This window comes from Odocoileus virginianus, chromosome 21, assembly GCF_023699985.2.
Source record: "Odocoileus virginianus isolate 20LAN1187 ecotype Illinois chromosome 21, Ovbor_1.2, whole genome shotgun sequence".
Classification (NCBI taxonomy): Eukaryota; Metazoa; Chordata; class Mammalia; order Artiodactyla; family Cervidae; genus Odocoileus; species Odocoileus virginianus.
Genome location: NC_069694.1, coordinates 20358108 through 20373387, shown reverse-complemented (window position 1 = coordinate 20373387; position 15280 = coordinate 20358108). Strand labels below are relative to the sequence as shown.

At 44.0% G+C, this 15280-nt stretch overlaps 1 protein-coding gene across 5 annotated transcripts in view; it reads right to left on the bottom strand.

Moving 5' to 3' along the window:
- CCDC149 (coiled-coil domain containing 149) overlaps positions 1-15280 on the bottom strand; it is a 118407-nt gene that overhangs the window by 10835 nt on the left and 92292 nt on the right. For 3 of the 5 annotated variants that reach the window (XM_020897594.2, XM_020897595.2, XM_020897599.2), the window contains 2 exons: positions 7029-7105; positions 3431-3628 (listed from right to left, as the gene is read on the bottom strand). In XM_020897594.2, coding sequence (XP_020753253.2) covers positions 3431-3628; positions 7029-7105 — 275 coding nt within the window. Of the gene's footprint in view, positions 1-3430; positions 3629-5635; positions 5669-7028; positions 7106-15280 lie in introns of all 5 variants that reach the window. The other 2 variants (XM_020897596.2, XM_020897597.2) reach the window with 2 other exon arrangements.

Below are 15280 nucleotides of genomic sequence, written 5' to 3'. Positions count from 1 at the left end.
ATACACACTGGGTCTGATTTAATTAGATCTGGTCATTTAAACTGAATCATAAGTATGTCATAAGGCAGGTAGTATAAGGTTCCCCAAATGATCACAGCTAGACTCTATTTAGGATATAAAGACACATCCCAGCCAAACCCTTTTATCAATTCATATGAGCTCCCTAAGTGGGCAGAGAAAGCCTGAGATGAAGAGGAAGAGGAAAGGGAAACCATTACAACTCTATTTTTGAGGCCATGGCAAGGTATGAAGGCGAGGAGCAGGGAGGTGTGGCTTTGAAATGTGAGCTTGATGAGCATAGACACATGGACACAAAACACGTGCACAGAAGGTGATGCTGCCCCATGGTCAGGTGAGGGAGGATTTGATCTCCAGCTCCTGCCCATGAACCCTGAAGATTCTCTTGGTGGGTACCACCATGCCAACAGTGAACCCCAGGGCCATGGCCCAGCCCATGCTCCAGCCTCAGCTGTCTGACTTTGAATGAAACCTTATCTGAAGCCAAGTCACTGAATGTCTCTGGGGCTCAAATCAGAGGCTCTAAATTTCTATGATTCTACTCAGGTTTGGTGGAGCACAGAATGGTATTTGGGTCAAGATGTCCACTGCCTTGGAGAATGAGGTAAACCTTGGCCTGTACCTTGTTTATAATACCAAGCCCTTAACTTGTTTATAATACCACCCTCCCTGTTGGCCATGCATGTAATCTTATTAACTTGATTTCCAAGACTAGTAGAGAGTTTACAGCTGATAACTGTGAATAAATGGTTGATGCATTCTTAGGAATCCTGATGTTTAATTGGTGGGTATGGATGCCTGCAGCTGCCTCAGGCAGATGGAGCTTGTTATTAGCAGCCATCACTCTCAGGTTTCTGCTTCATGAGGGTCATCCCAGAAGAAGAGAAATCTGATAGGAACTGACCCTGAAGTTCTCCACAAGTACAGATATTGTCTCAAGTTGAAAGAAATCCAGAATCTTTAGGACCACAATCTGGAGAGGTTTCCCAAGGAGAACCACTGAACTGAAGCTCTGGATATTTTAAGAGGCTCTCAGGATGAAGCTATGACAAACCTAGAGAGTGTATTAAAAAGCACAGACATCATTTTGCTAATAAAGGTCCGTCCAGTCAAAGGTATGGTTTTTCCAGTAGTCATGTAGGGATGTGGAGTTGGACTATAAAGAAAGCTGAGTGGCAAAGAATTGATGCTTTTGGTGTTGGAGAAGACACTTGAGAGTCCCTTGGACTGCAAGGAGATCCAACCAGTTCACCCTAAAGGAAATCAATCCTGAATATTCATTGGAAGGACTGATGCTGAAACTGAAACTCCAATACTTTGGCCACCTGATATGAAGAACTGACTCACTGGAAAAGACCCTGATGCTGGGAAAGATTGAAGGCAGGAGGAGAAGGGGATGACGGAGGATGAGATGGCATCACTGACTCGATGCACTTGAGTTTGAGTCAGCTCCACGAGCTGGTGACAGACAGGGAAGCCTGGCGTGCTGCAATCCATAGGGGTGCAAAGAGTCAGACACAACTGAGCAACTGAACAACAACAGGCCCAAGTCGATCCAGTCAGGTCTCCACTTGTGTTGCACATACAATCCGGAAACGCCATGTGGAAATAATGGTTGTTACGAAGCCACACCAGATGTCTCAGGTGGGCTCCTTCCGTTTCTCTTCAACAAGGCAACAGTCGCTGTCCTAAGCTAGGGGCAGAAGTGCAATTCCTGTTCCATCTTCCCAGCAGACACGCGGGCAGCAGAAGCACACTCTATCCTCTGCCCCAACAAGCCTTCCAAGTCCACTCTGTCCTGTGGTCGAGGAATCAGAATGTGGGCGGAGCTGGGGGCTGGCTGCAGCCGAATGAGTGAAGGCAGTAGGAGGGAGAGTCTCGAGCCTTCCTATTGTGAGGAATGACTCCCTGGCCCTCTTCAATCACAGTGAATTATCCACTCCACAACGGCTCCTCAGAAATGCTGGGGGGTGTGTGTGTAGGTGTGCTCAGTCATGTCTGACTCTTTGTGACCCCACAGACTGTAGCCTACCAGGCTTTTCGGTCCATGGAGTTCTCCAGGCAAGAATACTGGAGTGAGCTGCCATGCCTCCTGCAAGGGATCTTCTCAGCCCAGGAATCAAACCTGCATCTCTCGCATCTCCTGTATTGGCAGGTAGATTCGTTACCACTGAGCCACCTGGGAAGCTCTGAACTTCTGCAAGAATCTGAGCAACAGGCATGCAGACGAGGGAAAGAGAAACCACCATTTGTCCATAAATTAATCCATATCTAAGCAAGTAGGGGTTGGAGGAGAAGATAAACACCTTCCGAAATCCCCACCTGCAAAGATTACTTCCTTATCTGATGCTAAAATGTCAAGATTTGGTTTTTGCAAAACATTTTCAAAGACCCTCCTTAGAAGGCTCTCGGGTCTGTTGTTTCTAAGCCCAGACTCTCTCTGTATTGACTATATTGAACTCTAATCTGATGGTCTGCTGTCTCCTAGCCCCATTTCGGTCCTTGGGACTGGGGGATGGGGTGTGCACTATCTACGAACTAAATTCAAACCACAATCAACACAGGTCACACAGGCCCTTCTGTTCAACTGGTGTTTGAGTTTCCAGAAGCCCCCCTGATTCCCTATAACATAACAGCACTCCTTCCTTTCTCCAAAATGTGCCAGTTACTTTCAGAATGCACATTTTCCTCCTCAGACTGATATTGAGAGTGGAAAATAGAGAATTCAAATAAAAAGCTCAAAGAGCCAGGCTCTGCTCTTGCCAGACTTTTTTTTTTCTGGTTTTCAGTGTTTCTTTTCAGAGCGTGAGCACATCCAGGAAACCTTCTCTCAGCGCCTGCCCCCCGCCCCCTCCAAGCATCATTCTCACCTGCAGACGCCAGCAAACCACTGGGAGAGGCGGCTGACAGATAGGGGGCTGGGGAGAGTGGAGGGTTATTCCGTCCTGAGGAGCAAGGTCCACCAGCTCACCCTCTGGCTTTCTCTACAGAGCCCTGCATCTCCCCCACCTCTCAGGGACCTGTTAAGCAGTCTGGAGTATTCACTGCTTTCCAGATGATTTCTCCACACAGGCTGTGACATCTGTCAGACTTGCCTGCTTCCCGGCAAGATCACACATTTGCCCCAACTCTATCCAACCCCACCAAGAGCTGTATATTGTTGGCTGAGAGAGTGAGGAGGGAGGGAGAAGAGAGTCAAAGAGAAATCAGAGCATGCTCCAAGGCCAAGAGAAATTCTGCCTTAGAGTCATGAGAGGTGGCCTTCTTCACCACCATCCTTTAGAGTCTTGGGAGAGACTGTTTCGGCTTCTGAATGTTTCTTCTCCAGCTCAGCTTGCTTTGAGAACCAGTGCCCTGCTGATCTGATCTACATTCCCCACCCTCCCTCACTCTCCCACCGGCCAGCCCCTACCTTCTGTGTCTCTTTCCTGAACTATACTTTCCCTGTGCAGATGGAGCACTGAAATGAAGATCTGAACACCTGAGTTCAGCCTCTGTGGCCTTAGGTATTGAAGAAGGAATTCATAGGGCCAGGACTCCATCTCGGGCCTATCTGTGCTGATCATGCTCGGCTGCCTCTCCAGTGGACTCTGAACTCTCTGCTTAGTGCCTGTGGGAACGACAATGGAAGGATTAGACCCCCTCCGGACAGGGGAATCTTGAAGATCACATCCAGGTTACTCATTGCCTAAGAGGAAACATACCATAATCACCCCTGTCTCCGGACAGGTCATAAACTTTTTCTGTATCTATCAGGATGTAATCACAGGCTTATCGATTATTAACTGGTTGGAACGTGACCACAGGCTTATTGATTATTAACGGTTTGGAATGTAACTGCGGGCTTATTGATTATTGACTGTTTGAACACATAACACGTGAATGATGGGGTTATTGTAGTTATATTTACCCTTCCTTTGTTTATGTAAGTCTCAAGGAAATTGGGGTGGTGGGTTTGGACACGTACACATGGGGTATAAAAGATTTTCACAAATGCCTGTTGGGGTCCTTGGCTAAGAGGAGACTCTGCCTTGGGCCCGCCGGTGTAATAAACTGCACTCCACTATGTGTATTGTCCTTCTGAGTGAGTTTGTTTCCCGGAAAGCATGGCTATAACAGTATCACCCAACTTCTTGAATTTCTGTTTCCTTATGGAAATTTCTGTTTCCTTAAAATGAGGGGATCAGACTAGTTCATGAAAGGGAAGAAGGTTTTCTCTCACATGTCAACTCTGACCAGGAGGTAGCTTCCTGGAAAGCCAATGTGAAAGACCGTTTTGAGGGCCACATGTGAGATTAGCAAGGAAGGGCGATGTGATTGATTAGCCATGTCTGCCACTGGCACGGAAATGATGCTGTGTAATATATACCAAGTATTTGTCATCCTTGAACTTTTTGCTCTCAACTGTCATTCCAGGTCCAGCATTCAATGACTTGTCACATTATTCCCTCATACATTATCATCTTTATTGCTTCATTGACACTTATGTATAATTTTGTGTTTTCCTTTCACTGCATGATACATATTCATCACACTTTCCTACCCACTCCAGCACTCTTGCCTAGAGAATCCTGTGGACAGCGGAGCCTGGTGGGCTGCTGTCCATAGGGTTGCACAGAGTCGGACATGACTGAAGCGACTTAGCATGCATGTATGCATTGGAGAAGGGAATGGCAACCCACTCCAGTATTCTTGCCTGGAGAATCCCAGGGACGGCGGAGCCTGGTGGGCTGCTGTCTATGGGGTCGCACAGAGTTGGACCACGACTGAAGCGACTCAGCAGCAGCAGCAGTGGGACTGTTGATTCTTGGAGGGGGCAAAGGGCATGTCTAGACCGCCTGGTACAGGACTGAATTCACAAAGTTGATACTCAGAAAGTATCAACATGTTATGGACTGATCTGTTAGAGGAAACACAGATCCTTTCAAGACTGCCAAATAACTGAGAGCTAGCAATTCTCTGAAACCACTGGGTCTCAATCCCCTCTACTTGGCTAAAATAGTAAATATTCCCTTACTTAGCGAAAGAGGAAGAGAAAGAAGAGAAAAGTGGAAGAAGAGAAAAAGGAAGTGGAGGAAATAAGAGGAGGAAGGAAGAAGAGGAAGAGGAGAAGAAAAAATATAACATACTTCCTCTCGCTCAGCTATTAGAGCTTAAATGGAGACCATACAACGATGAGCAAATAGAAGGAACTGGTCTAATTTGCACAGAAAGAGGCCCCTCTCCCCCGACCATGGTTTGAAAATGATCCTGGGGTGATGCCTCGTTGTAACATCCTTTATTACTGCATCAGGGCAATGCTATCACAGTCACATAAACGGTCTCAGATCAGGGGAATTGCCATTCTTTTTTTCGATCCTCCCACTTTGTACCCATGTGGAGGCCAGAGATTAGAACAAATAGGCTGGGGCATAAAATTCATTCAGTCGCTGCCCTCCAAGCAAATGCTACCATTTAATATTTGCTTTGTGCTAATTGAATTCTCTATTTCAATTGACTATTCTAATCAGAAAAGTGCAAGGATACAAAGAGAATGCATTTCTATTTATTTACATGCAGAGATGATATTAATGCACTGCTATTAACCACAAACACAGATATTTCAAAAAGAACATACTCCCAAATCCTATGGAAACATTGTAGCTCAGGCCTTCAGGCAGCAGCAGAAAAAAAAAAAAAAAAAAGGAAAGAAACAATTGTTATTGCATAATAGCCATTCTAACCTAGACCAAACAACAGCAGAGATAGGAAATTCTCCGCATTCTTTCATTTATTCGACTTCCATCTTTTTACATAAGTTGTAGAAATAAAACATTGTGAAATCTCACTAAGTCATTTGGAGAGAAAAAAAAAAATCCAAATGCTAGAACATGCACAGAAATAGCAATCCGACTGCACAAATAAACGATAAATTTGCCTGACTGTGTTGAAATTCAATGCAATAAAAGAAAGGCCTTCAAAGGAGATAAGGTTTTAACTGCATCAAAAGATTCTTGTGCAAAATGGATCATTCAAATCCCCAGGATGGCACTTGGCACTAATTAGGTCTGTTAGGTCTTCTGACATCAAGTTCAAGGAATCCCTACTAAAAATTGCAATTTATGAAATACACTTCCAGACAACCTGAGGCAGCTATTCAGATTTACATTAAGAAAACATGTGGTTTTGTCCATGTCCCTGTGGCAATGTTCATTTCTCATACATTATAAGGAAGCAACGGATATGATTCAAGGGTAGAGAAGGGTTTGTGCAGAAAGGTTAAGTAACTAAAAATATATGTACAAAGTTGCTTCCAGGGAAAGAGGAGGTGGTAGAAAATGATAAATACAAGTTTCTGGAGAATGTAGAGAGAAAGAAGAAAGCTGATGGGGGTCTCATGAAGGGGGGTATTTTACCAAGACAAACGGGATAAATATAGCTAATTAATGTGAAACATCAAGTTTCTTCACACCCTGCACCACTGCGGGGAAAAAAAATCTACAGCAGAAATTTTTATTTTCAAGCTTTGTAGCAAATGGAATGAGGGAAGAGGGAAGAAGGTTGTAAAGCGCATTTGGGTTAGAACAATTGTTGGGTCTTATATTCAATTTTGAGACTGATGATCAAATTGAACATGTCTTTGTAAGTTTGTACATTCATTTTTAGAATGAATGATTAAATAGAATAAATTTTTGTGAGTCCTTATATTCCTTTTTAGGGGTGATGATTAAACTGAACACATCTCTATAAGACACCTACAGGGAAAAAATGAAGCAATTTACCATACTCACAAAAGTTAAAAATAACACACACAGACATATACAATGACAATTTCAGAATTTAGATTAGCAAACTTCATAGTTCACTTTGTATATTTATTAGTTTTTTTCCGATTTGCTCCAAAATGATGGCTTTTAATTTCAAACACTTGTACACGTCTCAGCAATAATCTTCAAATAAAAGAACATTAAAAAGGTAAAGTCTGCTCTGCAAATTTTCAGAAAAAGAAATTTTTATAAAGTTCTGCTTACCTGGGAGACTCCACAAACCAGAAACTTCCAGAGTTCTTAATTTTTTCTCCAGTTCAGCCACCCGATTCCCTAGGATTCTGGAAAAGGGGAGAAAAATGGCAAATGACAGATCAATGAGCATCTGTCTCATTAGCTCTCAGGGCTGTGAGCAGGCTATCTGGGAAGGCTGGTGATGCCCTAGTAGAGAGAAAATGTTTTGAGACTTAAGACACATGCTAAAAACAGTGTGTGTGTGCGTGTGTGAGCACACACCCACATGCTAAACATACACAGACTCTACTGAAAGTACATATGAAAATATAAAGTGAATGATTTAAAATGATTTAAACCTTACTAAAGTGTTGCCATTCACGTGAATCTTCTCCCACAAAGGTAGCTGGGAAGCCAAAGAATCATTCTACCATTACCCAGGCATCTTACATCATTTCTGTTTGGGAATTCCTCGTGGCTAAAGATGACACTTAGTTGTGAATACCCTTACAAGTATCACAACTTGACTGTTTGAGGGTGGATCTGAGTTTTAGAAGTAACCAAGTCTAACAAATAAGATGAAAGAACATGCTTGGTGATGTTACTTCGAGTCAATAAGATAATATCCACCTTCTTAGACCTAACCTATGGCTTACAAATGGCCATATCCTTGATATCTAGCATAATACCTGGAGATAGTAGGTGCTCAATAAATATATTTCATTAAATAAATCCTTTTTTTCATAGCTTGTAATGATCTGTGGAATTTAAAAATAGGCATTTGAAAAACTTTCAGAAATTATAGGATCACTAAAATAATTACACTGCTTTCCAAGATGACTATTCTGATTCACTATGATGTATAAGATCTTGAATGTGTATTTTAACAGATTACTCTGTCTACTTGGAAGCCAAACTTTGTCTCTATGCATGAAGAGACCTAAATGTGGCCACATATTTCCCCTCCTTCACTCTACACAAAATTAAATATAGTTGGGAAATGATGTGATAGTCATCTGAAACTTCACTCACTTTTCATTGGCTTGGAAATTGAAAAACCAGTCTTTATCTTTGGGGGATTTTCTTGGCACTGCTGTGCTAAAATGATGTGGAAATCACCTTAATAGCAATGTTCCAAATTCTTTCAGCAGGAGAAACCAGAATGCCAGAATTGTTCTTCTATACTTCTTTACATTCCAGACATAGATGCACACACCCACATACATACCAAGATCTGAATATGTATATATCTGCATATATGTATATTGCTTCAAATGCATCCTCATTTTACCTGAATTGACTTGCAGACTCTTAATCAACATTCCCTTTGAGTTCACAGAAAACTCTTTGATGTGACTCTATGTGGTTTTGTTCATCTAGGTACTTAGAGCTTTTTTCTTTTCTTCTTTTCCTTAAGTCTTAAATTCTGCATAGTCTTTATCAATTCCTTTCAATTTTCACTCCATTTGTTGGGTCTATTCGGCTTTCATGTCTCTGACCCCTCAATAAACACTTTTCTTCGTAATCTTGCTTTCAATATTTTGCTCAGACCTTCTGATCCGAGCTCCCTTTTCACCAGATGATGGGTTTGAGATGCAATCACATTGGTGTTCAAGCTGATGCCTGCTTCTTAGAATGATCAGATCACCTGTACGTGGCTGCTTCTTGGAAACAAAAGATAAGGCTTAACTCTTCTGTGTTCAATGAAAGATGCCGTCAGGGCAATGCTCAAAGGCGTGGTGAAGAGACATTTGGTTGTATTTTTTCTGATGTTCTTGGATAACGCAGCCACGTCTCCCAGAAATGTGCTGATGTGAATCTGCTGGTGTCTGGAACAATCTACTCTCAGGGATCTTGCCTTAGTTTGTCGGTGCTGACTGCTTTTTTCTTTAGCCTGACACAGGCATCTGCTGCAGGGCTGGAGGTAGTACAATGGACCCACTAGAAGTTGCAGTAGTAGTAATGGCAACAATAACATCATCAGTAACAATAACAACTATTCTATGGTTATCACAAACAGCAATTAACCGTTCCTGAATCCCAGGTCTGAGTCAGAGTGCATGCCAAACATCTACCAAAAGTACACTTTCTTCTCTGAACTGACGAAACTCTGCAGTGTAGACTGTATTTTTATCCTCCTTTTATACATGTGGGCCCTAACAGAGAGGTTCAGCAGTTTGTCTAAAGACACACAGTTCATCTCAAATCTGTGTTTTCCCAACCCCCAGCGTTCTCACCCAGCACCCTCTGCTCCCATTAGAAAACAGAGGCATAGAAACTAGTCAGCATAACTGAAACCACATGCTGGACTCAGCTGGTGACGAGTATGGATTTTTAACCTATGCCTCACGTAGACTAACCTTTGCCTTCCAAGTGCACGTTCTTAACCAATAACACCCTAATAACACTAGAAAACCAGCATTCACAGGCCTAAAGCAAGTTCTCTTTAAAACTATGCATAACTGAAATATGGATACAGCCACAGCTGGACCTGCAAAATATAACCTAAGATGCTTCAAATGACAGACGGTCTTCTAGTTGGCTTCACACTGAAGAGATACAGCAGGTGGTCCACTGAAAGTGATGTGACACAGCCCAGGGAGAGGAGAGGCTTATCAGAGTCTTCATAGCTGGCAGGACACACAGATGGAGACAGTAGAAGTAAAGACAGGGTCTGTTCAGTGAAGTTCAAGCAATTCAACAATTATTGAGGCTGTAAGGAACAAAGATGAGAAGCTATATCCCACAAGAGCCAGTGGGGATGTAGGAAGCGAAAGGAACAGAGTGTTAGAGGAGGAGGTGATCTTGGGACACCTGAGGAGACAGATGGACATCTTGGGGAGACAGGAAGATCCAGGAGTGCAAGGATGAGAGTGTATGCTGGGGGCAGGTCTACTCTCCAACAGGAAGGGAGAAGTCAGAAGAACTGGGGACCACAGCACCACCTGCGTAAAGCGAGAAAGGACCAGAGGAACACAGGTGGAAAGGGAAACAGAAGCACCAGGGCCACGTGGGGAAGGGAGAGAGGGTTCCAGGTCAGGCAGCATAGTCTGCATCATCTTATTCTAGAAGGTGGTCACACAGGTGAAAAAGGCCACTGAGACGGTGTGCCCAACCCTTGAGAGAGCTGTTACAAGACAGAGGAAGGGGTGAAGTCCAGAGTCCAAGCGACAGGGCTGGAAAAGCAGCCTATGAGAAAGCTGAAGTGGTGAATACAGATGACTCTTCAAGTAGTTTAGCAGGGAATCCAAGGAGACAGTCAGGGCAGTAGCTTGAGGCATAAACAGGCTTGAGAGAGGATTTTTTTCTTTGTAAGATGCGGGGGTGGGGGGGTGTTTAAAATAAAGTTTTTATTTAGCTGTGGCTTGTTTTAGAATAGCGAAAATTTTAGCATATGTCTACCTAGTAGTCTAGAAAAAACTTCAAGACACTGGGCTTCTAGATAGGATTTTCAGTAATGGTTTCTGATAGTAAAACACCATGTGTGTGTTAGTTGCTTAGTCTTGTCCAACTCTTTGTGACCCCATGGACTGTTGCCTGCCAGGCTCCTCTATCCATGGAATTCTTCAGGAAAGAATACTGAAGTGGGGAGCCATTCCCTTCTCCAGGGGATCTTCCCGACCCAGGGATTGAACCCAGGTCTCCTGCATTGTAGGCAGATTCTTTACCATCTCTGAGCCACCAGGGAAGCCCATAGGGAATCTGCAAAAGACAAAACTAACTCAGGAACTAGCGACTACTTTGCCTCTGTCCTTTCTCTCTGGACAATGTGGGAAGCAGGAATCTTGAGTGAGGGCTCTTAGGGGGAGCCTGATCCTTTAAAGAGAAAGAGCTGGCAATGGCCCCACACAAACTGCAGGTAACCTTGCCCCCCACCTTCACCCCAGGAGATCTTCTTTTGAATCTTTGCTCTGATCCAGGATAGCTCCTGCTGCTTCCAAGATCTTGAACTTCCAGGCTACTTACCATTGGCCAGGAAAGGGAGAGAGCAGTCAAGAGTTTTAGGCAAAGCACATAGGGTGGTGAAAGGCCAGGATGACCTCATGTCTAAACCACTGCTGCCAGCACCCCACCCCTGGCGGAGTGAGGGCTCGTTGGGAAGGGCTGGAGAACAGAAGGTGGTGTTCCATGAGACATGCTCTTAATATTTGCCTCTTCATCATTAACCTGTTTGTAAGACACACAAACCCCATCCCTTCTTTTATAATAGCTGGACAGCTGCAAACTCGCAACAAGTACCTCAAGCAAAATGCTTATTAATTGAATATGCTCTCAGATTATAAAGTCCAAGGTTTATTCATCAGTTTGTCAAGATGGCTCCCATTGGGCCTTCTTCGCCTTAAGGGACAGGAGGATGGGGATGGGCAAGGGGTAGAAGGGGTAAGTGCCAGGCAGTGGAAAACCAGTAGGGGGCGCACACTCTTACAGAACAGAACACCGGCATTCATTCCTACTTCTAATGCTCCACCTCAACAAAGCCATTGTTAAAATTAGTTACAAAAGGCTAAATCAAGGGGGATAAGAGCAAGCAGACCAAATTCACACTTTATTCTTAGCCCCCACTCCATCTGTTATATAATTTGTTTTTCGCATACCCCCAAATAAAACATTTATTGAAAGTATGAAACTTAAGACCCTCGAAGTATTAAAAATGGCACATTAGGTACTTAATGTACTGATATGAGGCAGTCTTCAAGACCTATTGTTATGAGAAAAAAGCAAGGTGGAAGACAGTGAAAAAAACTTTTTTTTGATGAATACTAGCTACCATTTGCAAAAAAAATAAAAAGAGAGAAAGAAAAAAGAAAATCTATATGTATATAAGATATATGAGTATTGATGTGTGTCTATATAAATGCATTACAGATTTGCTTATATATGTATCCTTGGAGAGGATACATAAAAAATGAGGAACAGTGGTTTCCTCCAGGAGGGTGGATTGGGTGGCTGAGAGACATTGGTTTGGAGATATATTGTTGTTTAACCTTTTAAAATTTGAATCAGATGGTTCAAAATGATTACATAACAGTTAAAAACAAAAAGCTGCATTAAAGAAACAGCCTGCAAAATGAGAATGTCTATCTTTCTCAATAGAAAGCGAGGGTCCATGAAACCTGGAGATGTGTGCGGTTGCAGTGGGGTATGGTGGGCATATATAAGGAAATCAGTCCATCATAGGAGGTGGGAGTGTCAGCCAGCAGCTTCGGAACACTGAGTTTAGCAGGCGGTGGGACTCAGCGGGGCTTTTCGGTGGAGGCTTGCACTGTGATCAGCACCGAGGTTGGCAGGTAGCATGCCCAGGTAAATAGCGGAGGAGGTGGGTGGGGGTCTGAGGATAGAGGGTTCATGGGAGGATCTTCCTAAGGACAAGATAATGAATGGTCTGGTGGGGAGCAAGCAGAGGGAGCAGGTAGGAGATGAACACAGAAGGGCCCTGGCAAGCATTCAGGAAATATATGCTGAGTAAATGAGTAAATGAACATATGCCTGAAAACCGTAAAACTTAATGCCCATTTCCACATGAGTATTAAGGGAAGAGGAATAAAGGGTTAGACCAGTCAATCATCCATTCATCATCAAATAATTACAAGCAACCATTGTGGGCCTAGCACTGTCCAACGTACTGGAGAGAACAGTGACCAAAATGGACAAACATTCTGGCCTTGGGACAGCTGCAACCCAAGTGATGTAGAAGTTCATCAAACCTAGGCACTAGGATGGTGGGCAGAACATGTTAAATATTCTTCAAGTCACACTTTAAGGGGCTGCATAATATTCTGCCTTATGGATTTACTATAATCATAACCATTCTCCAGGACTTCCCCAGTGGCCCAGCAGTAAAGAATTCACCTGCCATGCAGGAGCCACAGGAAATGCAGCTTCGATCCTTGGGTCTGGAAGATCCCCTGGAGGAGGGCATGGCAGTCCACTCCACTATCCTTGCCAGGAAAATTTCATGGACAGAGGAGCCTGGTGGGTTAAGGTCCACAAGGTCACAAAAAGTTGGACACGACTGAAGCGACTTAGCACGTACACATGCTACCGTTCTCCAATTTAAAAATATTCTGGTTGTTTCCACTCTTTTTCTTGTTGTTGTTTCCACGCTTATAAATGAATCTACAGTGAACCACCTCATGGATAAATCTTAGAGCATCGTTCTGATTTGTTTCTTTCAGATACATTTCTAGAAACTGACCCTTTGGGTCAAAGGGCACAAGCATTTTAAGGGATATTAAAACACACTAAGGAATGGGTGCTCCAGACTCTAGACTCATTGAACCTGAGGAGCTGAAATTCAGGAGAAACTGTACTGAGCAGCCGGAAATGTGGGTCTTGCTCTTGACGGCAAGGTGACAAGAGTTCTAAGAAGGGTCTGCAGAGAACAGGAAGCAAAGACAGGTCCTCTGAGCGGGGGTAAGAGGATGGAAGATCAGAGAAGACAAGAAGAGGAGGAAGAGGCCTGGGGTGGAAGGAGGGGAAGAGGAGAAGGGAGAGGGAATGAGGCAGCAGAGAGAGCAGAAGGAATCCAAGAAGGTGGTTTTCAAGATGGGAATTGGGATGAAGAGCAATCATAGAAGAAAGAGACTCAGAAAGTGAGGTTTGGGGGTACTGGTGACCCTCACAGGAAGATTGCTACGGAAAATTCAGAAGAGGTCTTGGGAGGTATTCAAGCCTGCCCCTGGCATCACTGGGCACCTGCTAAAATTCAGAATCCCGACATTCCTTCCATAACCCCCTCAAATCTGCATTTCTAAACAATCACCCCCTTCAAGTAATTCTACCATAGGTGCCCCCCCCCCCAGAACACACATTTGGGAGGTGGTTGATGAAGAAGTAAAGGTGGCCTCTTGTTCACAAAGACTGGAGGTGAAAGGAATTCACGGGAACCCTTTGGGGGCGGATGTTTAAGAAGATCTGGGAAGTTTCTGGGTGAAGATGCATAAGCAGCAGGAGGGGCAGAAACTGAAAAGGTTGAAAGAGGAGGTCACAGGAGAGCCAGGCCCCAGAGGAGCGAGGAGGGTGAGGATCAATAGGTTGGTGGGTCAGTGTGTTTCCCAGAGACCAGACGGAGACGGTGGAAGACACTGGGGAGCAGTGAGCCTCCGGGCTCTTCACAGGCAGGCTTTGATTTCTCAGTAAAAGAGAAGCTGAGGTTACCTGCTGAGAACAAATGAGGGTTGAGAAGACCCGAGGAGGTTTGAAAGAGCCCCTGTGGATGCTTCATAGGGAGCTGGTGAGGACAGAGAAGGCTCCTGGGACCACTACCAGTTGCGGAATAAAACAGACCTCGTACCTATTTGAGGAGATCCCCATTTCTTCGTCCTCCCCTGAGGAGCATTTCCATTTTAGCATCTGGCTGTTTCAGTCCTTGGTTAATATTGCTTTTAAAAGAATTTTAAAAAACTTCTTCTGTCAATAAATCACCCTTGTCATCCCTCTGAGATTGCCCAGACTCCCTCCACTGCTCTTCGCCTTCTTTTATATATATCTTAATCTCCTGCGCTATCTTCCCTTCACTCCCGGCCTCTCTTTTTGCTATTTTGTTTTTACAATACTCTCCATCATTTCATGGTTGCCTCTCTCCTTGCAAACCCCCACCCCACCAGGCCCCCAGTTCCCTGACTGCTCCCTGTTCTTGCTGGAAGCCCAGGCTTTGGGAAGCTGCTCCTACACAGCACACTTAAATTTTGCTTCCACGCGTAGGTCATAAAAGCAGGACCAGCTATGTAATTTGCAGGGCCCAGTGCAAAATGAAACCTCGGGGCCCTCTTGTTAAAAAACAATCAAGAATTTGAAGATAGTGACTACAGAGAATTAGACCAAGTGCAGGGACCTTCTGAGCACTGGGTTGTGTGTGACTGCATGAGGCGATGGTCCTTGAAGCTGGCTCTATTTGCAACCTTTGTGGCTTTGATTTATGGTTTAGGCACCATTCTCTGAACACTTCCGATTTTGCTTCTGTCATCTCTACATGCCACTTTAACTTGCTTGATTTTGTCTAATGTAGTTAACATGTTTATAGTAACAGAAGAAGACATGCTCTTTTAGCTATTGTTCCTTTTCACCGTCTTTTTTTGTTGTTGTTGATCTGGAAAAATGTCATGAGACTCCGTTCCAGGCCCCATAGGCTTGTAAGTTGATGCTTGGGTGCTTCTACTCTCAGAGCCCCAGAAAGCCGTGCCATGAGGTTAAAATGGCATGAGGAGGTGTCTCCCCTAGAGGAGACTTGAGGACAGTAGGTTAAGTTCCCCAGGCATGTATACCATCAAAATCAGCTGGGC